This window comes from Larimichthys crocea, chromosome XVII (assembly GCF_000972845.2).
Source record: "Larimichthys crocea isolate SSNF chromosome XVII, L_crocea_2.0, whole genome shotgun sequence".
Classification (NCBI taxonomy): domain Eukaryota; kingdom Metazoa; phylum Chordata; class Actinopteri; family Sciaenidae; genus Larimichthys; species Larimichthys crocea.
The window spans coordinates 27,502,143-27,529,929 of NC_040027.1; the positions used below are offsets into that span (position 1 = coordinate 27,502,143).

The window sequence follows — 27,787 nt, forward strand, 5'->3', positions numbered from 1 at the left end:
TAGTGTGTCACAACGTGCTTACGTTACAGGCTATGCATCCCCAGCAAAGCGGAAGAAAGCGGGCTTTTGGTGTGTGGACAGTGTTGATGTTCAGAATGGCAGACTGGGACCGATATAACTAGATGTACCACTCTCATGTTAAAAAGCAGCAGTTTGACATTTTCACCCATGCCATGGCTATTTTACCTCCAACAACGTGCCTTATTTTTGCTCCACATGAGTTCTCCCCATGCTTTTTTTGCGTCACGCCTTCATTCATCTTTCTCTACACATCTGTGCTCTCCATAACAGATTCACATGATAGTTAGCACCATAAGGAGAGAAACACAATCACAAGAAACGGGGAGACTTGCCTTTAATGAATGTCACCTATTCTGCAAGAGGAGGAGGAGGAAGACACGCTCCATATGATCTAAATAAAACTAACTTCACTATCTCACACTTCACATTTGCACACAATCTGCGATGGCCATTCTACTGATTAAGTATAGCAGCTCTATGATTCAGCCTCCCAAACTGTCTCTTTATTCCAACCTGGGGGTGTTTTGCAGAAATGTTCATCCCTCGTAGACATCTTCCTCCCAACTTTCACCATCTCTTTAAACTTTGAAAACTTTTGCCTTTTGAAAAAAAAAGAAAGAAAGAAAAACACACCTCACTCATTTCCTTCCTCCGCCTCCACGGCCACCTCCTCCTCCTCCTTTTTTTGTTCTTTCCCCTCTCCCTTAAGCACTTCATCCCTTTCTCTCCCCACCTTGCTCCCTCTCCCTCTATCACTTCTTAATCTCCTCTTTCATCAGCAGCAGGCGCCGCATCTCCCCCATCCTCTCGTTTCTCCTCTTCCTTCTCTCTTCGTCTCCTCAGGTTATGCTACCGTATTTTTATTTGTGTCTTTAGATTAGTCATCCATCCTCTGGGAAGATTCATGTTCGTGCCAGGCACCTGGGCAGGTACAAGAGGTCAGGAATGGACAGATAGGACGACATAATGTGTCATTTCCCCATTCTACCATGAACTAGCTAATTAGTAGGAATGGGCCAGTCTACCTGTGACATTCAGCTGCTGCAGCCTCCACCAGTGTCATATAAAGAGAAGAAGAAAATGAGACAGAGAGAGAGTAACTTTGGCTTTTGATGTTCTTAAAGTAAATATCTCTCATACTTCAAACTGCTCTCCATTTTCTATTAAATGTATCCATCCTGTCAGGCTTCATGTTAAGTTTTTCATGCATGTAGCAGCATCTCCAGTACCGTCTTCTTTAAGGAATATGGTGCATATAAACCTTCTGCTCAGGCATCATTCTTCACTGGTCATAAATACCCAGGGGACATTAGTGCTGCTGTAAATATTGCTGTAGGAAAGAGGGAAACTTACAGGAGCTTGTACACAGCATGCTTCAACCTGATTGGCTTTCTCTACATCGCCCAAGGACAATTTCTCACTCGGCTCGACACTTTATCAATTCAGATCTTGCTAGTTAGAGCGTAATTGCCTATATATTGCTCCGTGTGCCCTCTTGGATTGACGGTGCATCAGCCGCACGTGTAAATTTTCGGTCTGAAAGCTGTCTCTGCTCATTTGGAGGTTCAACAATGCAGTCACAATCAGAGTATTTCATTATTGTGCCCACATGGACTTGGGTTTAGTTTTGGTCTAAACAAGTAAATTATATTGTAATAATGTGTAATGGAGTGAATATATCACAATATTACCTATAAACCATGCTAGATTTTGTTTATCTGCAGAGAGAGTAATTAGATGCCCAAATGCAGTTTGATAGTGTTGACATGCATCTCCACTTAAAATGCCTCAAAAATCAGGTTCTGTTAAGGTTTAATTTGAGTTTATTGGTAAGCTGAGCTGTGTGGAGAATGTTACTCCAACCTTCTTTAGGTATGCACTCTTTATCTTCCACTCATTTTTCATTCTTTAGTTTTTTGGTAGATTAAGATTTGCTATCACACTTTACCAACCGACCATCTTCTTCCCTCAACTTTCACTAATTTCTAATTATTTTTCTGTTTCTGGCATAGACGGGCACAAACGGGGAAAATGGCTACAGTATCATATAGACAAACTACAATAACCCAGGCACTCCAGGTCACTTCTTTTGGATAGGCTTGACCAGGTCGTCAAATGTATGCAGCAAAGTCTATGATTTGTAAAGAACTGTCACACCACGGTGAGGTCAAGTTGGGTTTTAGTCCTGTCTTGTCATTTCCTGTTTTATTTTGAAAGTTAACTCTCCTCTCGTTTCAGGTCACTTGCCCTTCCTCATGTGTCACCGGTCTGATTGTCTTCCCTGCCCTGATTGTTTCCACCTGTTCCCCATTACCCTGTGTATATATTGTCTGCGTCTCCCTTTGTCTTGTGCCAAAGTGTTTTGTCTTTTGTAGCGATCACCCAAGCCTTGTTTCCTTGTCCACAGCCATAGCGTTATAGCTCAAGTGTTCCTTTGTTTATTTTTCCTCGTATGAGTGATTTTTTGTTGTGAATTCTTAGTCTAGTCCTTTTGTTTCATAGTGCATAGCGTAGTGTTTTTCAGCCTCTTTGGAGCGCCTTCAGTTAATGTTTTGCAGCCTGTTGTTTTTTTCTCCTTGTGAGCAATTTTGATTTTGATAATCTTTATAGAGTAGTTTAGAGTTTTCCTCCTTTGGAGTGTTTTTGTTTTCCCTAGTTTAGGCCATTTTCATAGCCTCACTCTGTCGAGGGATTTTTGTTATCAATAAATAAGCTCATTTGACACCTCTGCGATTGAGTCCTGTTTTGAGTCCGGCCTGACAAGAACATAAAATGGAGCTCATTTCATGACACATAAGTAACGTAAGTAATAATTTGGAATGCTCATAGTCTGGCTAGACTAAGGGCACAAGGTATTAAGAAAAGGCTCGCTACTCTCTTTTTTTTTTTTTTTTTACATTTGACAGTTGAGGAAATGGAAATCTGTATTGAACAAGTCACATCACAATCTGTTGCAGTGAGTCAGCACGTTCTCGGCCTGGAAGCCCACAACCAGAGCTGCGTTCCATATACTGGATTGCTGGAGTAGGAAAACATTCTCTTGCATGACATCTGTATATTCATAGAAACCTCACGGTGGTGTTGACTTGCATTAGTCATGAGCAATTACGTAAGAAATGCATATAGTACATTGGCTGAGGGCAGGGAGAGAACACCACTACAGGAAGTGTTCAAAAACTCGAAGTTTGTAGACTCTATTTCAAACCCAACGGCTACATACTGTTTTGGGCCAAGTTGAGCTGTATGTGAAGGAGGAAAATTGAATTGACTGTTGATTTAGAAGTATAAAAAATGCATGAGTACAGTCTGTAGTTACGAATAACCAAGAATTTCCAGTGTTTCCATTTGCTTTATCTGGCAAATAGGAGGCTGTCAGTGCAGGCACCGTGGAGATGAGTTTAACATTGTCCATTTGCAAATGAACAATGTTAAATAATGATATAAAGCTGGTTGAAAATCAGCAAAGTTCCCCTTTAAAAGATCATCAGTCAAACCTCAAACAAAAATAAGGTCTAGATCTGTAAAATTGGTTCCCTATATGCTTTGTCACATTTTGCTTTAAATTGATACACCAACATGTACTCTTCTTGTTTCATTTGTATCACTAAAAATCCTTTTGGATGCTGGGACACATCCTTGTTTCCATGTAGTCACTTCAGATTGTGTAGAAAACCTTTATTGTCCCACAAGTGTGCTGGTGTGTTAACAAATCAGTGGGCACAATGTGTCATTACAGCTGTGCAGAATAACACTGTAGCCCTACTAAGCAAAGATTCTCCAAAGAGTCCCTCCTCAGTGTTTACTTTTTATTTACCCTCCTGTCTCATCTCACCTCGCCTTGTTGTATCTAATTGTCCATTCGGTGGCAGCTGCATCTCCAGCACACCATCGCTCTATTCATCATCTCAAGAGTCTCTGAGCTGCCCCAGGTACGCTCCGCACCTCCCAATATTTAGAAACGGATCTAAGCATGTCGTTAATCATGTTTGTGCAACGGCCGTAATACTTCCTACTTATCTTACTTTGCCGGGACCTGTCTTCCAAATCGAGATGCTGCAGCACTGATAGTTTTGGAATGGGTGCTTGGGAACCAATTATAATTCAACTAGATTTTTCTGTTGTCAGGGATTTACGCCGTGAGGAGAGACAACAGGGGGGGTAGATGGACAGAAAGAAGGCAAGGGGAAGAGAAAGGGTGGAAACAGAGAGAAACAAGGGGAGCTTTGGTGGCTTGAAGAATACAATACAAATGGGGAGAGGCTTGTGCTTTAATTGGGTATTGTTCCAGAGATGTATGTGTGTTTGCTCTCCGGTCAGAGTGTGGGTGGCTTGTAGCAGGTACCTCCATTTGAAAACAAATGGTCATCAGTGGACAGTGCATTGTTAGACTGAAAAAAGACCAGAGTGGCAAATCCTTCATCCGCCCTCTCCCCAAGAAATGGTCGTAGACCTGTGCAGAAGAGTTATGTTTCTTTGTCTGCATGTGTGTGTGTTAGTGTATGTGTGTGCGTGTGCGTGTATAGGCACATGTTTTGTGTGTATTCTATACATTCAGTTGGCCATTGTGGTGTTTTCAATCCCTCTGAGCTCTTTGTGGCCATAAATAGTTTTTATTGTACAGCTCTGTTGAATACTCGATTCTGATTGGTTAGCGGGTATTCTATGGTCTGTTATTGCTTTATGGCAGACATTGCTATTAATAACCGACTGGTGATATGGACATGGTTCTGATTATAGACTCTGGAGGAGCACAGCAGATGCAACAAAATCATCTTTAAAATCAATAATTTGACATTATATCAATTGCTCTTTGCATTATCCTGTCCCCCACACTTACGTGGCCTTAAATCTTTGTGGCATGATTGCATACAGCGTCCTATGTTGTTTATATGGAGCAATAACATACTACATACACATATGAAGTGCTTTACTTTGAGTAATTCTGCAGTTTATAATTAGATATCCTTCAGGTCGAAAACCAAATTAGAGGAAAACAGTCTTCCCCAGGAGTTTATGGTGTTTATTAAATTACTGTTCTGTTTGTTTTCTCTGATCGCTGCTTATGACACGGTCACATTATTTCCTGAGTTTACAGTTTTATGAACCGCTGACCAGAATTTCCTGGACTGATCTAATTTAAACCAGAGCCAATGACTGTGACTGCTGCTGCTTTCTGTTGTTTCTGCTAACATGACGTCACCGTCATGTTAAGAGACAGTTTCGTCCCTGTTGCTACCTTCACATTTCACTTACTGTCTGGAGCACTAGTGGTAGATGTAGACAAAAGCTCATCTCATCCAGTACACTGATGATAGAAGCAATATTGATGCAACACACTCCCACTAGCCACACTGGTGGCTCTAATTATTTCAATATAATTCAGGAAGTCAATTTGTTGCCTAGTATACATAAGTGTCTCCACATTACATCCTCTAAGACAAATTTAACATGTGGTACACATTCTGAGGAAACTATCTCAAATCAGCTACAGCTTGATACTGCAGTAAACGCCTGTTTCTCTGTTCCTGTCTGACTTTCTTCTGCGTTTCATGCCGTGTCTCCCACACCCACCTGTCTCCACCACACTGACATCAATAGAGTCCGGCAGGCTGACAGTGTTTTGATGCAGAATCCTTTCAGGAATAAACAGGCGTAGTTGTAAGCCTTTCAAGTGAGTCAGGGCTGATTAGAGCGGGAGTGATGGCCATGTTTTTTTTCCACTGTCTGATTCAGCCTGAGAAACAGAGCAACACTGAGAAATGTACAGTGTGGTGAAAGAAAGAGTTCTCCCAGTATTGCACCAACTTAGAACAACTTTAAATAAGTCCACATATTTCATTTATTTGTCTAACTTTATGGTATTCACAGCATATCACCCCCTAAATACACCTAAATATATTCACCTTCAATAATAGTTATTTGTTCCATGTGTAGCACTACAGCTCACATTTTCCTCGATGGAAAACATCACGAGAATTCACAAGGACTTAAGAGAAGACGACTGCGGTGTTCAGAGAATCTGACTGCACTTACACTAGACTACGTCATTAAGCGACGGCGAATGTTATTGACGTGATCTGTGGTAAAACTACAAAGTTCAGAAGCTGGACTACAAAACGCTTCTTTTGAGAAACTCACTAGTCACATACTCCCTGTGCGCTCTGACCGCATTGCTTCATGCCGGAAATATAAACCTGGTGAAAAATCTGACTTCATTATCAACGTCAGTTAATACTTCCAGGTCATGTCACTCAGTTAGGAAGGTTCATGAGTAAAATAGACTATTCGACCGCACCCACAAACCTTTTGTCAATAATCCTCTGCATCCATTAAACTAAATAACAGTTAAACGTGACATGGAAATGTGTCCACAGGACCCGGTGGAGAGTTTTAATCATACAGAAATGTATCCATAAGTGAAAATACATATGGCACATAGAAAGTGTCTGGACTAAATATCACATCAAAACCACACATCATCCAAACAATGTATCTCAAATGTCAGAACTTTGCATGTTTGCACTATGCTGTATTTTGAACACACTTTGTATTCACTGTGACAAACCATCCTCCTGTACTCACTCGAAGAGTCTGCGCTGACGGGGGAAATTATGACTGATATTTTAATTGAATTATGACACTGCGACAGGCTTTCAAACATGAAGAAAGGAGGACAATAGGTCGGCTTCCGAATCACACTGTAAAAGGTAAATATAAACATCATCCATATTAGAGAATATGCAGGGGAGACTAATTTATATGTCAAATTTATATGTTTTCACACATAAAACCAGTGGAAAAGAAGCTCAGCATAAATCACCAGAATGAGGCTCTGACTTTATGGCTCTGCAGCTATCCAAGATGATTCAACAGCACACTTGGCATAATGTTTGAAGTAGTACGATGTCTGCAATATGTTTGAATTACCACAGTTCTCGTATTGTCAGGAACGGCGTTGTGCGACTGCAGCAGCCTCCATGAATATGCATAATCACGAGGAGACGCTGCTCGGCCTCAGAAGCTATTTATGCGTCTGTCAGCGAGGCCCCTCCATCACGGTTTCATATAGCGACGGAACATAAGTAGAAGAATGCATACGAAAATGGGTGTTAGGTGAAGAATGAGCACTGTCATTACTCGTGGCTGTGACATTCATCAGGTGTGATGCATCCGCTCAACAGTTGCTTGGTAAGAGGCAAGCTACAAAAACCGTGCAAGACTTACTGTTTGTAACAGCTGGAGGCAGGTGTGGTCATGTAGCCACAGCTTTCTAGAGGTTCATTTCTACTTTCTCCTACTGGCCCCTAAACAAATTAAAGACAGATCACAGCCTAATTTGTGTATAATCTATGGTCCAGGATTACACATACTTGCTCTCAGCTAGGATTACTCAATGCTGATTCCCTAAGTGGCCTGTTTCTCTGTGGACAATCTTCTTCAAGGCTGACTTTTAACCCACTCAGCAATCTTTCAGAAAACCCTCATGTCACATCTACATTTCAGGATCTGGTTATTATAGACACAGATTAAATGTTAAATATAAATATTTCAATATTTATCATCACAGTAACAGTGTTACACACATTAGTGGCTGTAAACACTCAGCATTAGAAAAATACATACGTTGGTTTGGTGCTTACATAAGGAGTAAACATTTATAATCATCACTTTAAAAGTTACATACCTTGTTTTTGGTGCCTGTTTGTTTCCCAGATATATTAATGTGTGTGTGAATGGGTGTATAAGAGACATTAACTTAAAGAACTTTGTAGAAAGGCGCTTTATGAAGTTCAGTCCATTTCCTTGTATTAGTTTACGGACAGATCTGCCACATCCAATATGGCGGACCCGTTGACGTATCACGACCAACAACCAACCCGCTCAATGCGGCGTCTATCTATACATGTCTATTTGGCTGACATGATTGGGGGAGGTCATTGGACTAGTCCAAGTGAGTGGGGGGAAGGTGAATTGGTCCTACACCTAGTGTGATCTACAACAACAGTTTAGTACTGTAAAAATATTACAGTACTGTGCTGTATGGAAAATAAACATTACAGTATTATACTGTCAGCTCTTTGGTTGCAATTATACTGTTATTTTACAGTTCCTACAGTATTGTCCATTAACAACTTATTACTGTAAAAGATTTTTCTCTTGAACTATGACAAGTGATGGCTAACATTACATACATTAAACTTTGTAATTTCCTCCCTGGGTCAAAATTGACCAGATCTGGTTTGACTGTTTGCAAAGAGTACAACTTATCAGCCACTTCAACTTCATTTAACCTCACTGCTAGTTTTTTTTCTTTCCTCCTTCCTCCCTTCTCTCAAAGACAACAGTTGGGTTAAAGTCAAATGCATAGCAGCTAAGAAAACTTAGTAAAAGCTAACTTAATTACACACATTCCATTAACAATAACAATTAAACATATCAAACAGACTCTCAACAAAAAAAAACTAAAATGAACCTAGACATCTGAGACAGATGGACTGAACTATACTGGTCCTACTTTTACTGTCACTGTCTTTCACTGTCTTAGCTGTTGCTGCTGTTGGGAAGTTCAATCTGAATAGCGGCTCACCAGCTGATGTTGTAGCTTAGGGACGCGCAGCACTTTTATTGTCATGGAGGGATGCCAGGTAGAGTCTAGGGAAGAAAAACAATAACACAGAAATATGAGAAATATGATTGAGAGCAGAAGCATAAATATACATTGTATTCATTCACTAAGTATCAGAATCACCTTTATTGGCCAGGTGTGTATACACATACACACATTGAGAGCAACAAGTAAACAGTCAGATTCCTTGTGTGTACGCACACCAGGCCAATAAAGTGATTCTGAAAGTTACTACTTGCTAATTCTTTCAGTTCAGAAGCCTGCATGAACAGGCAGCCTGGCATGTCACTAAAACCGGACAATATCCAGGTGGAGCTCATGGGCTGAACTGATGCTGTCCTTATTGTATTATAGCTTTGTTTACTTTATGTACCCAGCTCCCTTAGACTGGATCTAGCTTCAGACTGTGCTGTAAAACAGTGAGGGGTCAAAAGACAAAAACACAAAGCACACTTACATTTTCATCGTCTGTAGTTTTCCACGGACAGTTGGTATTACTCCTCTTTCGTGTGAGGTCTCGTTTGCCGTCCTGTGTTGTTCACACAACGCATCGCACACACACATGTTTGGGTCTCGTCAGTGTGGGAACATCTTCGGTAAAAGTACACTTTCATCACCTGTAGGGTGTGGTGGGTGGAGACTGGGTGTTGGCCACTGCTGGAGGGCTCAGGAAGTGGGTCTGGTCTACAAGTTTTGTACGTCACAACTGGAGCGGAATCTGACTGGCTTACCCAGAGACAAGCCACAAGAGGGGGGTGCGGCTGCAGCAGCTCACAGGATTTTTGTTTTTAACACTGGAGGGTTTGTACACACCCCGAATTCAAACATATTAGTGTTAAAGAGCTGGAAAAGTGATTTTTGCACAATATGTCCCCTTTAATTAAGTTGGGTGCGTATAATAAATGACAATTCAATATTTATTAACAGAGCTGGGTAGAGGGGTAACATACCCAAACAATATTTCTGGCAGAAATCTACCTTTGAACAAACTCCAGTGTCCTTGCAGCTTCTTCTTGGTATTGCAGGTTGAACACATAGTACGTGGCGAAAACTGCAGCAAGCCCTGTGATGAAAGTTTTTTGGATGCCTTCACAGATGACCTGGCTTTCTATGCTGATCATCCAATGTCCCATTGTGACTCCATCACCAGCAACTGATGCAGACAACAGTTATGGAAAACAAATATGGGTATATGGGCCTTATATGAGGATAAGAAGTTCACAGAAAAAGCCACCCCTTATAGATTGTTTTTTTTTTTTTAACAGTAATGTTTTGTGCAACTTGATGTGTTGTATCCAGTTTAGTTACATTCTTTACATATTTATGGCAATGAGTCTGATAACGAAAGGAAAAAGCTCTTGTGCATTCAGGGAAACTACACTTGAAAGATGCATTAGGCAGACAACTTTGCATGTGCCTGACATGTGCAAATGTGTTCCTGCAGGTTTTACCACATATGTTGCAAGTTATCATGTTTTCACTACAGGCCTTCACAGCAAAATAATTTTTAAAATACTCTCAAGAAAAACATTAGTGCATATTTAAAGCTACTTTTTAGCTTTTTGCATCAACCTGCATAACAAGCTTCTCCCTATAAACTCCCATAAACTTGAAAAAGTAAAACAACAAATTGTAAAATAGAACCTTGTAGTCCACCTTAATTAGATCTGACAACAAATCAAATGCCCAAGCCAATTTATGCTAATTTAAGTATTGTGCTTCAACAGAAAGCTAAACTTTTGTCTACATAGATGAGAGTAACGTATGCTAGCGTGCGGCACGTACTTTTGACTCAATCTTTTCGGCAAAAAACATCACATTAGCATTATGCTGATATTTGCAAGATTATATTTACCCGAAGAAAGCCACGGGCACAGGATGGATGAGGGAGCGCTGCGCAGTTGACGAAAGAATGGTGAGGAAAGCAGCAGGTGATGCCTCAAGTGCTCCGTCCAGTTTGGTGCTTTCAGTTTAAGAGTCCGGATGAAAACTAATTCTTCATCTTCTTGTAATTGTGTCCTCAATCTCAAATTAAAACACTGATGTGTAGGGCTGGTTTAAATTGTATTTATTTTTTTTATTTTGTTCAGATGAACTATTAAATGAAAGTCTGATTTAAAGTTAACTGAAAAAGAAAAACTATATTTTACTGTAAGATTATAGGTAGCTTGCTGTGAAAAATCAATACAGATTTTTTCCGTAAGATTTTACAGGAGCTTGCCATTAATATTTTATTCCTCAAAGACATCAGAATTTACAGGATTCAACTGTATTAATGGAAAATGGTACACTACTGTGGAAGATGTAGTTTAGTTTAGTTTAACTGAGTATATTTTTGTTACTTGTGAACCTGGATCTACTCAGTTTTCTAAATAAACACCTTTGCCTCGAATCTGCCTCCTACTTATGCCACTCTGGTCAGGCTTCCCAACATTTAGGTATGTGAACACTTTCTCTCTCTCCCTGTATCTCTTTAATATCCCAGTCACTCCTTTCTGGAAGACTGTGACATGATTTTCAGTTCAACAGCTGCAAATGGCTTTTCTAAAGACCATGGTCCGGAACAGAATTATTATCATCACACACATAATGCAGAGTTGGTTTTGTTGTTGCTGTGGGTTGCATTCTGATTACGTTGCACCACCACTCTGCCACCCTCCACTTATTTGATGTGTCATAACGCTGATGTACGCTAAATGTACAAAATGTTAGGGTCACAAATCTTTTTTTTTTTTGTGGATAATGGAATAAACAATTTTATTCCAATATGATTATGAAAATAGTTTGTTAACAAAGGTGAGAACTGTAAAGCCTCAACCTGAAGGAAGATACAACATTGATTCTTTCCGGCTGTTTTCTATATGTTGTTCTCTGTTTGTGCGTAGCTTTGTATCAATATCAATATTGTGTTTCTATTCTGAAAAAAAAAAAAAAATAAAATATAGTATATATTATATATATATACTTGAAATCTCAAAATGATTTCAGTCTCTCCTTATCATAGCAGACAAAGAAATGAAATATTGATTCCTGGTGTGGCACCACAGGCTGAAATTATCCATTCTCTCTGCTCTCTCACTCTAAGCCTCCACTTGTTTATTCTCTCTGTCCTCCCAGTGCATCCCCCCACCCCACCCCCCAATTTCTTTACACCCCTCTTTTTTTTATTATCCCCTCTCTAAAGGACTCCACTTTCATTTTAACTGTCTGTTTTTCTTTTCTCTCTCCAACATTCCCTTTTAATGCACTGTGCCGGGTTGTAAGAGAGGAAAAGTGGGAAAAGAGATACATGGCCTGACTTTAAATCTTCTCTCCAGCTGATGGAGTGATAGTCTATCTCTATAAATAATCCTTCTTTGTGACTTAAGTTGGCAATATTTTTTTTCTATTTCCCCTAATAATCTTTGTTGCTGGGATTCAAAGACTGCACAGGCCTTTTAAATGTTGAGCAAATGTCATGACCTCAGGTCACCACATATATATATAGTTTCTTTGTTCGAGGAGAAATCGAAAATGTATATATATATTTTGTTCTTTGAGGTGGACAACATAAGTCGAGAGGAACTGTATTATATGGGTTAGATCTCTGTAGGGTTCACAAACTAAAATACCTGCTGGGTTACAGCTGCATTCAAACAAAGCACTTTAAGTTTTCATTTTTCCCTCCAAAATATCTGATGACTGCACTACTGAGTCATCAGTATCCAATAGCAACAATTAAATACTGTTATTCACTGATTTTACCCACCCATTCATATATTAACCCCTCCATGTCCACAACTTATCTTTGTCTGGGATACAGGTGCAGCGGATGAATCAAAGTAGCCCAGAAACGTCCTTCTGCCAAGCCAGGGGCGTAAGACTGGGAGGGGGGAAAGGGGCTGAGTATAGAGGGCCATCATAAGGAGGACCCACAAAGATAGTAGTCATGGATGCGGACAGGGACCCATAGAGAAAACACTGTACATGACCCAGATTTAAAGACCTGCATATTCTCTGTCAGTAACCTCCAGTTACTGCTCCAGTCAGACCAGTCATGAATTGTGTAACTTGTGTAACAAATTGTCTGTAACTGCTCATTCATATCAGGGTCGTGGGGGGCTGGAGCGTATCTCAGCTGGCATTGGGTGATAATTCATGAACTGGTAATAATAATTCCAAACAATCAATGAGCAGCAGAGTTTAAGATTATAAAAGGCTTCCCTCATGCTAATGTTAGCAAGCATGAAATTCCTGCTGTTTGCTGTCAAAATATAGCAGACACTAGATGATCACTACAGGCAAATACCTAATTATGTACTCAGAAATTAAAGAGACATGGTGGATATTAAACATTTACCACCAATTACTGGTGAGATTCATAGAGTTTGTGGCAGATACACAACTCCTTACGCTGATCACCCACCCCCTTAAAATGTCTGTCATTCTGGTTTGTTATCTACCCCTTACATGTAAGCATTTTTTATAACGATAATCAGAAATTTCTCTATGCCATCCCTCCCACTGTGTTCTGCCTTTGCTCTGCTGTCTCATCCCATTGGATTTAACACACCTCAACAAGGAAACATTCTGACTAGATGGCCAAACCACATCAACTGTCTTTCTGTTCTGCTTGTATCTGCAGTCTCGCTGCCCAAAGCTCATTAACGTACCTCCAAATGACTGCTTAGTCTTTCAGTTGAAATCCTTCAACAGAGTAGTCCAATGCTGACTGCGTTCCTGTACATATGGAGCAAAAAAATGTAGTTGGTGTACACCCTTATTTTTCTTCGTGATCCATTTAATGAAGTCCATAAAAACAGAGAGCCCTATGCAGTGCATTGATCACTAATTTGTATCTTTGAATGACCTCATCTATAGTGAGTAGCACTGTAGTGTCTCTGTAAGCACTGACCCTAGGATAAACTATTGTTAATTGTTTTAGGTTAAACACTTATGGTGGACAGTCAGTGCTTGTTTGCAAATTGGATTGCTCGTGGTCGTAGTGCCTTTTCTAATCACAGGCATCCAAGCAGATCAAGTTCAAATGAAGTTCATGTGGTAGCTTGGATTAGCAGCAGTGTTCCAGTAGAATGCAAAACCAGCAGATACAGAGGTGAGGACACGCAGTTGTAGAAAAAGCAACAGCTGTACAGTGTAATCTGATATAAAACATATATGAGTTATGAAATCAAGTACAACAGCACCACAAACTATTGTCTTTGAATGTTCAGAGTTTAATTAACATCTGTCTCACATGGTAAACATTGAACATTAAAAGCTTATATGGACGGTGCACATTTATTTTTGCTAACTTGAGCAAACGCAGCATATTTATTTTTGTTAATTTGCCCTGGGTGTCCAGAAATTCCACTAGTTGGACACCTACAGTGTCATAGTAGTAGGCAGTAATAATGAATTGGGAGTGAGAAGACGTTGGAAATGGACTGCATTGGATTGTACCATCGTTTTGCTTTTATTTTGCCACCCACCACTCCCTGTACACAGACTTTAGTAAAGGCACAAGGTGTTTGGTTTAACAGCACAAGTGTGGACTGGAGTCATTTTGACTTAGACTTGAGGAAGGTTGGTTTTACCTATGATATACCTATTTAGGTTAATTGAAAAATTGATCTGAACCCATAAGAGGCATCCTCTTTCAGGGCAAATTGTTATGTTTTTAATTTTCATTTTTCATTTTTTCACTGCACAGTTTTACCAAGCTTCTAAAATCTGTTGAGCAGTAGTGGTGTTGGTAGTATCCCTGACTCATTCAAAGGTAATCAAACCATAGCAGATTGTGTCCTGGCTGCAGGAAATGGAGCACACTCACCCAGCCTTTGAATTGTGAAATGATCACACGTCTACCGTTGCAATCCCAGGTGTTTATTGTGTAGGAGTGGTGGCCAACAGTATTACCATTATACTGTTCCCTGGTATTTTTAGGGGGCCTATGGCTACCAGACAAATGAAAGACAAAAAGCTGAATAAAGATAACAAATGTGGACACATGACTTTCCATGACCTGAAATGGATGTTAATCAAATGATATGACTTCTACAGTTAGATCACAACCCAACTCAACACACTCACCAGTCACCAGCCATTCGCACTTTATTCATTGATTTTGTGATGACTCATCTCGCTGCAAAAATATTGTGGTGGTTCATATTCACTTATTTTTATTTTAAGACTAAATATTACACATTTGTAGGTTAAGGATGTGTCAGCTTGACATCACCTTAGACACTGTGATTTGGTGTTGAGGGCTAATTACTTTAGATTCTTTGGATAGTGCATCTTAACTACATCTTTTCATCACTGTGAAAAGATGTAGACTCTGTTATTAAAACTTGCCAAAAATAAGTATCAAGTACATGCAGCCAAAATGAGCATTTGTGTTGACTGACAAAATATGCTTGTCTTGTTTTTCTCACTTTTTTCATCGTTTTTTCCTTAATATAATATTTCATACTAAATGACTTTAATTCTTTGGCAGACCACAGAGGTGGACAGCCCAGAAAAGTAAATATCTTTTAATGGCTGACATAGAGACATTGTTGAAATGTGCATATGACAGTTCAGCGTGACCCAGCAGGGTACACTTAAAACCTGTGCCAGTATTGCCAAGATAGTGACTTTATTTAACCCAAGAGTCCAGAGACAGATGCTGTCAACCGATTTCCCCTCAAGGGACTAACCAATCCTGCCGAGTGAATCCGCAGAAATAATTCTGTTGGGAATTACTTGTTCTGGACTGTGTGGGTAGCAGTTGTGGTCTGACAAAAGGTGGCTTTACTTCCATCCTGTGCTGTAGTATTTGTTTTACAGTGATGAATTTTTGTTGGTTTTTCCTTCCTCTGCTGAGCCATGGTGGCTTGGTGCTATAAGGCTAATTATCCAGAAATCTAATATTCATCATTTCCTGTGTGTGGATTTAAACACTAAAGGGTCTGTGCTCAGATCTTTGCTTGAATTTCACACTAATAGGCTTCTCTAAGTAAAAAAAAAAGCTGAATATGCCAAACAATATTGTGATAAGTGTGTCCCCTGTGTGCAAGTTCCCCATTATGAATCTCAATCAACTTTTTAAATTGTGCACACATGAACAAGCATTTATTCCCACCCTGTTAACTCCCACAATTAGCCATAAGTGGGTAATGAAATGCCCTTCATGAATATTGATATGCATGTTTTTATCCTTCCGGTCTTTTTGTGGATTTAAATGGAAAAGTGTGAAATAAAAACAGACAAGTGACACTGAGTTACACAAGTTACATATATTATTTACTAGCCTTTATTCAGTGTCACAGCAGTGGTTCATGTTCAGAGAGCAACAGCCTTGAGAATAAAATAAAATAGAAAAGGTGTATCAGTGACAGTGGCGGGGATGATTGGACACCAGAGCTCTCTCCCCTTGACAGAGCGTGATAAAAAGAAACTCTAATTAAATGCAATGTGACAGAAGAACATGGTGACATTAGGCGGCCTCAGCAGATGTGGACAGTTGAGATAAGGTTCTAATTGATTGACTGTTGCATTCTGGTGCCTTCCACTACCCACCCTGATCTCAACAATTTCTGCCTTGTTGTTCTTTCAATTAAGGATAACGCCAGAAATCGGTCAACCCAGGTGACAAGCTCCATGTTATCTGTGGAGAACTGTGACAAAAGCTTGAATTGGGCAATTAGCCATGTGCTAAATGTACCCACCCCCTGTGCAATATTATATTTCAGGCAATTTAGGCTTGTCCTTGACATTTTTAATTGGCTTCAACATTCAAACAACTTGGAACATTTTAAGGGCTTAAATGGTGCTTTTAACCAGCTATTTCTCCCTCACACTATACACAAAGTCACATACATGCTATTTGAGAGAGTCACCTAACCTTTCATTGGAATACTTTGGAGATTGTAAAAGTTCTAGGTCATAAATTAAAGGCTCCTATTTAATATGGAAATTGTATTTTGGGATATTCACAGTAAATTGTCTTTTCTGTGTATATACAGTATATCTTAGGTTATGACAGGTGCTGAAGCTGTTGGTGCTGAGTGTTATTATTCATTCTTTCCTGTGAGTATGTTATACAAAATAAGTATCACCATGAATTTCATTTAAAAACAAAACTGCATGTAATTATTCACAAAATGGTGTTCATAGATTTATGATTTGTTAAATTATATGGTAGAACAACAACACCAAATACCAATACAGTGAACTGGGTGTCTGCAGCGTGTTTTAACAAAGTTGCAACAGAGTGTAATGCTCAAAAACTGCTTTTTGTAACATTCCACACATGAACATGTTCATGGGTAACAGGTGTATCATGACTGGGTATGACATTTCACAAGCAGTTATGAGGTGAGGTTCACTACTTTGTGAAAAAAACTGCAGATTGACTAACAATTCTCAACACACGATCCAAATTCTCATCAAAAGATTCAGAGAATCCAGAGAAATCGTGCACATAAGAGACAAGGCCAACACTGAATACCTGTAACCTTCTGAGGCAGCACTGGACTTAACTGATTTGATAAAGGATTAAATATTATATTACTACATAGGCTCAGGAGCATTTCAGAAAACTGTTGTTCTACAAAGGCAAGTCAATACTCTACAAAGGCAAGTCAATACTCTACAAAGGCAAGTCAATAATCTACAAAGGCAAGTCAATACTCTACAAAGGCAAGTCAATACTCTACCATGCAAAGAAAGACGGATGTCACATGTCTGGACCTGAGTGTGCTGTGGTCTAAAGAGTCGAGGTTTCAAATATTTGTTTTTTTTTGGAAATCAGAGGATCAAAGTGGAAAAGGACCGTTCAGAGTGTTACTATCATAGACATATATAGAAGACTAGATACCTCGTCTGCGTTGCTGGTCAACGGAGTCGAACGTCCGCGCATGGCGGCCATCTTGGAACAGGTAGCTCACTCACCCATGTCAATAAATAACAGTGTTGGTAGTGGAACATGTACTTTTCAGATAACCATAACTTGCTCAAATTTCAACGGATTTTCAAACGGTTTGGTTTGTTATAAACATCAAAGGTGTAGTTATGATACTGCATAGATATGAATAATCATGTTACATCCTAAAAATTAGAATAACGTTCTGAAATAGGAAATATTGAAATTTACCTATTACAAATAGAAAGGCTGCATGTTGAAATCCCCACCCTATACACAGATGTATAACACTACATACTTATTTATAATTGAGGCCTTGAGACAAATAACCACACATGTACATATTTTAATTTTCATAAATACTTTATCCACCTTTCAATTAATCTAATGCAACTCATGACAAAAAATGAACTATGAAAAATGAAGTCCCTTAAGGTATGCGTCCTTTTACATATTGGGCTAATGCCCTTTGAAAAGCACCGTTTTGTTGAGCTTCTGCCTCATGCTGTTACTCTGAAAGCTAAGTGTAGTCATCTTAGCGATGTGATTTAGCCTTATCTTAAAAAACAGGGACACAACTAATGTCAGCAGTGTATGGTTGTGGCTGTCTATGCCATACTGTGTGTCGCTGATGTGCTCCCCAAGCACAAACACATCCTCTGACCCAATCCTCTTCCGTACAATGTACTCGACCTCCTTCAGTTTGATGGGCTGTGATCGTCTGCAGTTGGCTGAGGCCTGGCGAATGGCAGACTCTGCTTCCCTGACGACCCTCACTGTTCCCTCTGACGGAATCACGAGGCCTCCGTTGTTTCTCAGAGAAAGTAGGTGGTAGCTCTGGTCCTTGATGGCAGATGCAGCGTCTGTCACCAGGCTGGCACGGCAGACATCACAGGCCAGCTGCTTCAGAGCCCGTAGCACAACAAACCCTAAGATTTGAGTTAGTATAACAATAGCATGACTAGAAATACTACTAATAATACATCGTTAATAAATTAATAAGTATTGTTTTCCCACAGATTTGACTATTGGTTACAGGCAAAATCAGCTTTCAGTCAGCCTTTACCTGAAATGTACACAAGAGCGTTGTCCACAAGACCACTGAAGCGGATGGGAAGATAGCTGTGATCATGGACTAGGGCCGGAATGTCTGCAAATGGAGATGGAAGGTCTCCTCCTGCTGCAGAGGACATATCTACAGCTGACAGGCTTGTAGAGGTGTCAATGGTCGCTGTTAGGGACTCAGTGTCATCCTGTGCTGTAACATTTCCACTGCGACTTACAACTCCACATCGGGCCATCAGCTTCCTAAAGATGTACTTAAACTGGCTGGCGTTGGGGTTGTTATTCCATCCGCCTTAAAAAAAAAAAAAAAAAAGATTAGCAACAATTCAGACTGTTTCAGTGGTGATTAACTCAACAGGTCAAATAGACATGTTTTTTAGATATTTAGTTTGTCCTTTTGTGACTTGTTAAGCTGACTAGTTTGCATCCTTGACCTTTAAGTAATCAGTGACTACAGTTACATGCACAGCGATTTCGGAATAAAGTCGATATTCTGACGAGTTACGAGTTACCTATTGGCTGCCTCAAGGAGCAGGGGGGTTCATTCGGGTTTTTATATACCGGAATACGGCCAAATTCGGAATGAATAAAGAGTTTACATGGCTCGCGTGCATACAGAATATCGCCATTATGCCGTTTAAAACAGAAATATTGCCTGCATGTAAACGTAGTCATTGTGAGGTTTAGGACCCTTAGAATTACTTAGGACACTAAACCTTCTTGAATTAATTCATAACATAAGCATGCAATACATACCATTTTGACACGGGCATCTGGGGAGAAAGAAAACTAAATACAAGAGAATTGTAACAGACAAAGCTGCAGACAGCAAACACACTGTATCACATGAATAATACATATTACGTACCAACTTTATGAATTTGGAGGCAGACGTGAAAAGAGCATCTCATGAAACTCGATGCAGAAAGGACAGAACATCTTAGACGACAGAGCATCTTATGAACTCGATGCAAACAGGAAGACAGAGCATCTGAACTTGCAGAAGACAGTAGATAAACAAGAGAACAGAACTTATTTAATGGACTTGAGGGATGCACTGAAACCGTTTGTTTTACCTTACATAATTTAATGATTTGTAAATTCTCTACTTGTATACATCTAACGAAGAATAAAAGAAAACCCTTATTTTCGAAATCAGCGTCTATTCTGATAATTTTTAATTAAAGATTTGTACTGGGGTGTTGACGACTAGAAATGGTGTCAGTGCATCAATAACTTAACAGTCACTATTTTAAAAGACCTCTTTGTTCGGTAAAGGGGCTTGCCATCCTCCCCACCCGGGGCCCAGAGCCTCAGGGGAACCAGGCAATGCATATGAGTGCTCAGTGGCCTGCTGCTTGCGCTGCTCCTTGAGCCTCGATCTCTCTTCAGCGGATCCCTGTTTTGGGCAAAATATACAAATATATAAATAATCGTACTACAGAATTACTTACTTTTCCAACATTTCTCAATTCTGTGAGCCTGAAGAAACTTTAACATAAAACACATCATCCTTTATCCCACTGATGTGGGGGGGGGGGGCCAGGTGTTCTGGTGTTCGGTGGAGTCGGGTCATTGCAGTGTGTGTGTGGTGGTGGGGGGTATGTTTTGTAGCCCTGGACAATTATGTAAAGGTTGCCTACCCTTGCCTGGGTCTAATTTCAATGTTCATGTTTATTCATTCCAGTATATGAGAGATAGAGAACGTGAGATGACCAGTGATTTTCAAACTTTATAAACAGAATAACACCTCAAATAATATTTAGCTAAGACAACTAAAACATTCTTAGACCTTTGTGGGTTCCACCAAGATAAAGGATTTAATATAACAAACCATATGATGCTCTCATTAATTTGTGACGTTCAAAATGCAAATACTCACATCAGGTATCAGGTCCATCGAATTCGGCAGGTTGTCTTCCGCTCTCCTAGAAGTGGATGTGCTTCTTCTTGTTTCCGACTAGAATAAACATAACACGTTTTGGAGTGTCTAAAATGTGCTGAAATAAACATGATTACATATTTATAGACATACCAATATTATGACCACCTAAACCAATCTTATACACAAGATTTTGCCAGCTAGGTTGCCAAAATCAGATAGGTGGAGGGTGGCATACATAATAAAATACATAATATACACAAACGTAAACACATAATGACAACGTCAACACAAGTTGAGGGCTGCAAATTCACTTTTGTAATGCCAATATTTAGGCTGGATTACTGTTGCCAGTGATAAAACTATTTGAAATTACCATAATTCCTTAATGTCTTGTGATATATCAGGGCCATTTTATGATTCATTAACATTTATTTCTAACATACGGTTCCTTTAAATTATTGTTGGTCACACAGACACATACCCTTTGAAGATGAGCTGGGAGGTTGAAAATGGTTGGCACAACACCATCTCTAAGCCGGACAATCTGCCCCGTCCTGTCGAAGTCCTCGCTCCTAAAGTGCTCACTACAGAGCAGTGTCCTGGCAGAAGCCGCAAAACTTGGAAATGTACCCAGATCAGGGATGGCAATTAGCACTAGCAACCAGTCAAATGCTGGTCAAATATAATAGTGGCTGTCGATTTCATATACATACGCTGTTCCCGAGTTACAAGAACTGCATTTTAACATACTTCCACTGGTAACTAACGATAATTCTAGAAATAATAATGAAGCTGTGGATGCTATCTTACCGGTGAAAGGTGATCCCGCGTTTTCTCGTTTCAAGACAACGGTGATTAGCACACCCATAGGCTGCACAAAAGTCTGGCATCTTCACAAAAAGTCCACCATTACTAACAGAAATTATACTGTAAGATGTTTAAAAACAAACCAATAAACAACCAACCCGAAAATGAAAACTTCGGTTGAAAAGAAAAAAACTTCTGCTTGTCTCTTCCATGTAAAATTACTGGGTGCTAGCTAGTAGCCAGCATGATAACCACCTTTGACTAAGCTGCACGACCAAGTTTTTTTTGAAGAGAAAAGCAGCGGTTTTAACATTTCAAGCACCCGGGACTATAACCATGCTAATGATGTCTTTAAGAAACAAAACCATTTGTACATCCGTTAAAATTTCTGCGAGTTATATACCAAAGCTTGCACTGATCACGGACCTTACCTCATTGGTTTACCTCAGGTTCCACTTCTGCCCGCCAGAAAGCTTTACTGTTCCAAGATGGCCGACCTGTGAGGACGTTCTACGCCCCGCCTTAATGTATCTAGTCTTCTATATATGTCTATGGTTACTATTGCAAAGCCAGCATCTGTGATGGATGGGGTTTGTGTTAATGCTTATGGCATGATGGTACTGCACACTATGGAACAACATCAATGCTAAAAAGAAAAATGCAGGTTTTGAACAACAGATGCGGCCATCTAGAAAATGTCTTTTCTTTAGAGACATCTCTGCTTACTTTAGTAAGACACTGTGAAGACATTTCGGTAACACTTTATTTGAAGGGGTGTTCATAAGACTGACAGACATTGTCATAACTATGACATGACACTTGTCAGGAACATTAATGAATGTCAATGACTGCTGTCATTAAGGGTCATGCGGTTTCTATGTCATCTTTTACTGTCAACTGACATGGTTTGGGGTGTCTTTGTTATGACAACTTGACATTAACCAAGAGCACTAGTCAGTAAATATCTTTGTCATGACCAGCTGACATTAACCAAGAGCACTTAGTCAGTAAATATCTTTGTCGGACAACTGTGACATTAAGCAAAACCACATAGCTGAGAAGTGTCTTTGTCATGACAACTTGACATTAACCAGCATGACCTGCAGGTGACTTTCGCTTCAGCCTTGCACCAGCCCACCACTAGCTGGACCTGTGAGCGCCTAGGACGGGGGTGGAGACACATAGGGGTAAAAACCAGGGTGCTCTCTCCTGGGGCCCGGGGGGAGGAAAGCTTACTAACCTACTTTACAGCACAGCTACCAACTGGCTATCGTTACACAAGACAACTTACTGTCACTTTCAGCCATCCCCTTCCGTGGCAGGACCAACAGTTAAAACTTGTTTTATTCATTTCTTGGCTTGATCAACATGATACTTCACGCTCATGTCATTGCCTATCTTAGACCATCATGAATCGGACTTTGCCTGTCATTACACCATCATGAATGCACTGCCTGCTCATTACACCATCATATATGTGTCATAAGCATTTTCTTTGAGCTCAAGTAAAGAGTACACTTGGACTACTCATAATATGCATGAAGTGTTACGACACTACACATAGGATCCTTACCAACACCAACATAATGTGTTCTTACCTGCTATTACACCATCATGATTGTCATATAACTTCAAGTAAACTGGTTCAATGATGACATTAATGTTTTTTACATGTTACACTGGCAGATCTTTTTAAACACAACACACAAGTCAAGTGAGAGTACATTAACTGTTTTTTTACTTAAAAGTACAATAACACTGGAACGCAAAACTGAACATGATACAGTATAATGGAACCCTTACATCAGTCTTTTGGTTGAAGACATTTCATCTCTTCATTACTTTTTTAATGTTATGGAAGAGACGTCCAAGACACCATAATGATGTTTCAAGACCTAACCAGTGATGCCACTCTATCATACATATCATATATCATAGAAAAATTTCTAAAGAAATTTGGAATGTGCCTGACTCTGGCCCCGTCGTCCCCATGCATTATTACTGACACTGCTCAGCAGACTAGAAAAGAAATTTTGAGAGTGACGAGTGGGCTGTTGCTGGGGGTCTGTATTCAAAAAGCACACCCAATAGTCATTTTTAAACATGTTATTTAGACACAGGAGCAGCTAGCGCTTACTGCTACATTATAACATTAGCATTTTTAGCTAGCAGTTAACATTAGCATGTTAGCATAGCATTTTTCATTAGCAGGTTAACGATGATGGACTAGCAGTTAACATTAGCATGTTAGCAACTCTTGTAAACTCTTGTAATGTTCACAGTAAGAAACCATAACTTAATGTGCTTAAAATAAACAAATATGGTCACAGTCACACACATAGCACACCATAACTCAAGTAAAAGCTAAACTAAATTGTTACATCAGAGCTTATTCATCAATACTTGGTGTGACTAGCAGTGCTGATTAGCCGATATTAGCATTGAGGCTAGTGGTTAGCTCACGGAGTTAGCCGTTTAGCTTGTAGCATAGCGTTTTAGCATTTAGCATTAGCACAGCAGGACGATCTCTCACCGCTGCGATTCTTCACCCGAGCGACGATCCTCCAACTGCACTCCTGCAGGTCGTGGTCGTCCGCGGAGATTCCTTTTGGTTTTTTCCGAGTTTTTAATCACTTTTCCAGTTTATCCACTTTTCTGTTTTCTCCTCCTGACATTAAGACCGTGCCAGAACATGCTTCCTCTTGCTCCTTCAGAGGCTTTAGCGAAAAGTGAACCTGAGTCAGGTGGGATTACAGACTGGGTCTGCTCCTCTGACTGTATGACAGACCGGGACCACAACTCATCCCTTCAAATTAAGTTCCAAGGCGAAGCGAAAGTCACCTGCAGGTCATGCTGGTTAATGTCAAGTTGTCATGACAAAGACACTTCTCAGCTATGTGGTTTTGCTTAATGTCAAGTTGTCATGACAAAGATATTTACTGACTAAGTGCTCTTGGTTAATGTCAAGTTGTCATGACAAAGACATGGTCAGCCTATGTCATCTTGGTAAATGTCAAGTTGTCATAACAAAGACACCCCAAACAATGTCAAGTTGACAGTAAAAGATGACATAAGAAACCGCATGACACTTAATGACAACAGACATTGACATTCATTAATGTTCATGACAAGTGTCATGTCATAGTTATGACAATGTCATGTCAGTCTTATGAACACCCCTTCAAATAAAGTGTTACCGACATTTCACATGGTACAATTGCAGGGCTTTATAGTAAAAGAGAATAAGACTGATCTGCCTGCAGTTGTTCCATCGGTGAAAAACAGTTGTGATGTGTAGCACATTATGAAGCTCACAATACAACAGTGGAGACCTCCTGACCTTTAAGCAGATGAAGTCACAAGAATAAGAAATGATTTCACTTTCAGTTCTTTAACAGTTATTGAGTGTTGTTAAAACGAGTGATGTAACATTCTCCTAAATTTGTTAGAACATGTTGCATACATCAAAATTTGAATTATTTATTTGAACAAAAAACAATAAAGTTCAGTTCATCAGTTATCAGTTGCAACATTAAGCATGTACTGTATGCAACTGAATATAGGTTGAAACGGATTTGCATACCATTGCAGTCTGTTTTTATTAATGTTTAAGACAGCATCTTTTTTTGGAATTGGGGCTAGACACTACATTTGTCTGGCAGCTTTAGTGAGTAGTTACTTTGCCTATTATAATTTTTCATACTCTTCCTGTACAGAGAAAACCCTGTATTTCCAAATTCTGTAACCATGTATCTCCAAATTTTGTACATAGTTAATCAGGCTATAGTAAAGAGTACAATATCTAACCCTATATGAAGATGCATAAATTGGAAATATTACATTAAGATCCAAGCACCTCAAATTTGTACTCAGCACTTGGCAATACACTTCATGCACATGCCATATAGTATGTCTTAGATGAATAGTGCATTGTTCTTTTGCTACGATAAATCGATAAGCAATAAAACAAACTATGAGACAATCAGTTTTAGAGCAGTTGTAGCAAATTTTGTTCATAACAGATTTCTCTGCTTTTTTTCTTCACTAAATACTGTCTCTCCTTAATCTTTTATCTTCCTTTTAACCAGTGAATTTCGCTCACTGTGTTTTTCTTTCTCTTCATCTTTTCTTCTCTCCCTCAGAGACAGTTGCTGAGTTGTATTCGTGGTGGAAACTGCCCGGGACCCAACGTGAGCTCACTGCAGTTGCCTGGAGATGTGAATTTCTTTGCCAACCAGCTGGCTGTACCCACAATGGAGTTTGCCTTCGAGCAGACAAAAGCAGAAGAGGTACACACTAGCCAAAACACTAGCATTTGTTACTTCCACTTCTGCTCTCATTTAGCCTACTGGTGATCCTCCACTTCAGACGACTCTATTATTGCCTAGTTCATTCATGCTTCTACTTGATTTTATGACAAGATATATGATAGGGGTGAGAACCTCTCACCACTTTGTGCTAAAACATACAAATAAAACAAGTCCTGTTTGCCTTCAATTACATGAAAATGAAAATGCTTCCATATGGTAGGCATGCATGGCTGCCATATTTGTACTTCTATAATTTTAGGTTGTGTGAAGGGATCTTAATATTTAAAGTTTAGTTTTAATATTCTGATTATTACCTTGTATCAAGACTTTGAGACATAATTGTTCTGGAGAGAATCGTAATGCATCAAAGAATGGATTTTTTTCCCACCCTAGTGTATGATCACTGCAAAGCAGAGGAGCTACTCTAACAGTCACGGCTTGTTTCTCAGTTTCTGACAGAAAAACAGATTTATTTGGATTTGTCATAGGCCACTTGTTTACCTTTAGCTCTTTTAGAAGTCAAACCTTTCTTGGTGAAGATAGAGACATCTGTCAGTGTGTATCATATGTTGAGGAAAAGTGTCATCTTTCAAGGAAAGTACACCTTCTGTTTGTCACTCTAGTGTTTTGACACATTGAAGACATAACAACCATATACAGCCGTTAAGCCTAATGGTTATTTAGTTCAATCTGTTTTACAGACACAGCTTGGCACATTGCATTATGGATTATGTCTCTATACAGTACAAGCAACAAATGCACATCACTGATCTTACAAATTATGCAATCCCCCCCTCCATTTACTTCCATTAAAAATGCAGTATTGATGTTTCTTGGACTGCCTTGGGGTGGAAACAGAGAGATTTAGCCCAAGCTAAATCAGGCCTCCTCAAATTTGGAACTTCTGACTAGGGCAGCAACTTTAAGCTTAATTAGTGTGAGAGATCTTCATGATGTTTATCTGCCCCCGAGGCATCTTCACAACTGAAAAAAATAGGAAGTGGAGGGTGAAATCCACAGCTTTGGCTTTATGTTGGAGGGAAGGAAAAAATCCAAATTGAATTAGAAACAGTCTGATACATCAATATGCTTGACTCCGCTCGAGGAAAGTCCAGCATGCATGCATTAGCATTAGTTTATAGCATTGATCCTGAGCTGCTGTGCTAAAAAGCTGCTGGTAATTTCATTTCCTGTAATATTTTGTTTCTTTACTGAGACTTAAGCTGACAAGGACAGGAAGATAACATTAGGTTCTGTATGGATGATGAGACGGAGAGGAACTGTATTTGTTGAGCATCAGAATCCTGTGCGATCGTACAGAAAGCGATGGTTAAAGCACTCTTGCACTCCTTACATTCAAACTTAAGAGATATTCATGAAGCTTCCTGCTCTTTCACTGCAGAGATGGGAAGCTACAAAGCAAAAATCAAGATGATGGACTAGAACTGGTGACATTGTTGTTCATGGTGAATGCCTCGACCCCTAAGCTAAGGGGGGGGGGGGGGGGGGGTGCCCAGAGAGTGTGTGTGAGCTTTATTTGTACAGACAAATAATATGGGTCAGTAAATATCTCGGTTATATAAGCAATGATCTGCAGTTCATCTCATAATAATATTTACCAATTACCCATTGTTTTAAAATGTATTGTATGTGTGTTATATTGTATGCAGCCATGGTGTTAAAGCTCTCTGTGGGATTAGTTTTTGTATTTTATATTGTTAGTTATAATATTTGTTTGTCAGGGATCGTGTACAAAAACATTAGTCTCAAAGAGAAATATATAAACCTCTAGCAAACTTATCCTTACAGCTACCCTGAATGTTGGGACTCTGTCACAGTATGATCACACATCTTCAATGAAGCTCTGCCATCTATAATTTTAAATGAATAAATAGACCCATCAATTTATGTGAAGGCAGCTTGTTTTTCAGCAGCTTCACACTGAGTGGTCCGGAAATAAATTAATCTTGGGAGGAGCGATCAAAGATTGATATATGAATGCCAGAATAGACCCTTTTCACAGGCACACATTCCGACTTGTCAAAGCAGGAGAAGTACAGGTGGAATTAATAACATTAATGATGGCTGTATCACATTTAGGTGAGCCAGTACTAGGGCTCTGGTATTATGCATTCTCACTTACTGACATGGCTTACTGGGACACTAAATAGAATGGAGCCATTGTT

At 39.6% G+C, this 27,787-nt stretch overlaps 2 protein-coding genes and 1 long non-coding RNA gene across 3 annotated transcripts in view; 1 reads left to right on the forward strand and 2 right to left on the reverse strand.

Annotated features, from left to right (window-relative positions):
- The window catches only part of naaladl2 (N-acetylated alpha-linked acidic dipeptidase like 2), a 504,703-nt gene that overhangs the window by 359,595 nt on the left and 117,321 nt on the right, over positions 1–27,787 (forward strand). Inside the window, exon 15 of the mRNA XM_019256507.2 lies at positions 25,434–25,580. Within this exon, the coding sequence (XP_019112052.1) occupies positions 25,434–25,580 (147 nt within the window). The remainder of the gene's footprint in view (positions 1–25,433; positions 25,581–27,787) is intronic.
- LOC113748011 (uncharacterized) lies at positions 17,884–18,906 on the reverse strand. Its single transcript, XM_027290374.1, has 2 exons — positions 18,601–18,906; positions 17,884–18,463 (listed from the first exon to the last, which is right to left on the reverse strand). Exons 1-2 carry the CDS (start codon positions 18,833–18,835, stop codon positions 17,994–17,996), a joined length of 705 nt encoding a protein of 234 aa, XP_027146175.1. The 5' UTR covers positions 18,836–18,906; the 3' UTR covers positions 17,884–17,993.
- On the reverse strand, positions 19,907–21,841 carry LOC113748012 (uncharacterized). The gene is made up of 4 exons (XR_003464054.1): positions 21,723–21,841; positions 20,966–21,374; positions 20,482–20,559; positions 19,907–19,998 (listed from the first exon to the last, which is right to left on the reverse strand). It is a non-coding gene; the product is annotated as an uncharacterized LOC113748012 (long non-coding RNA).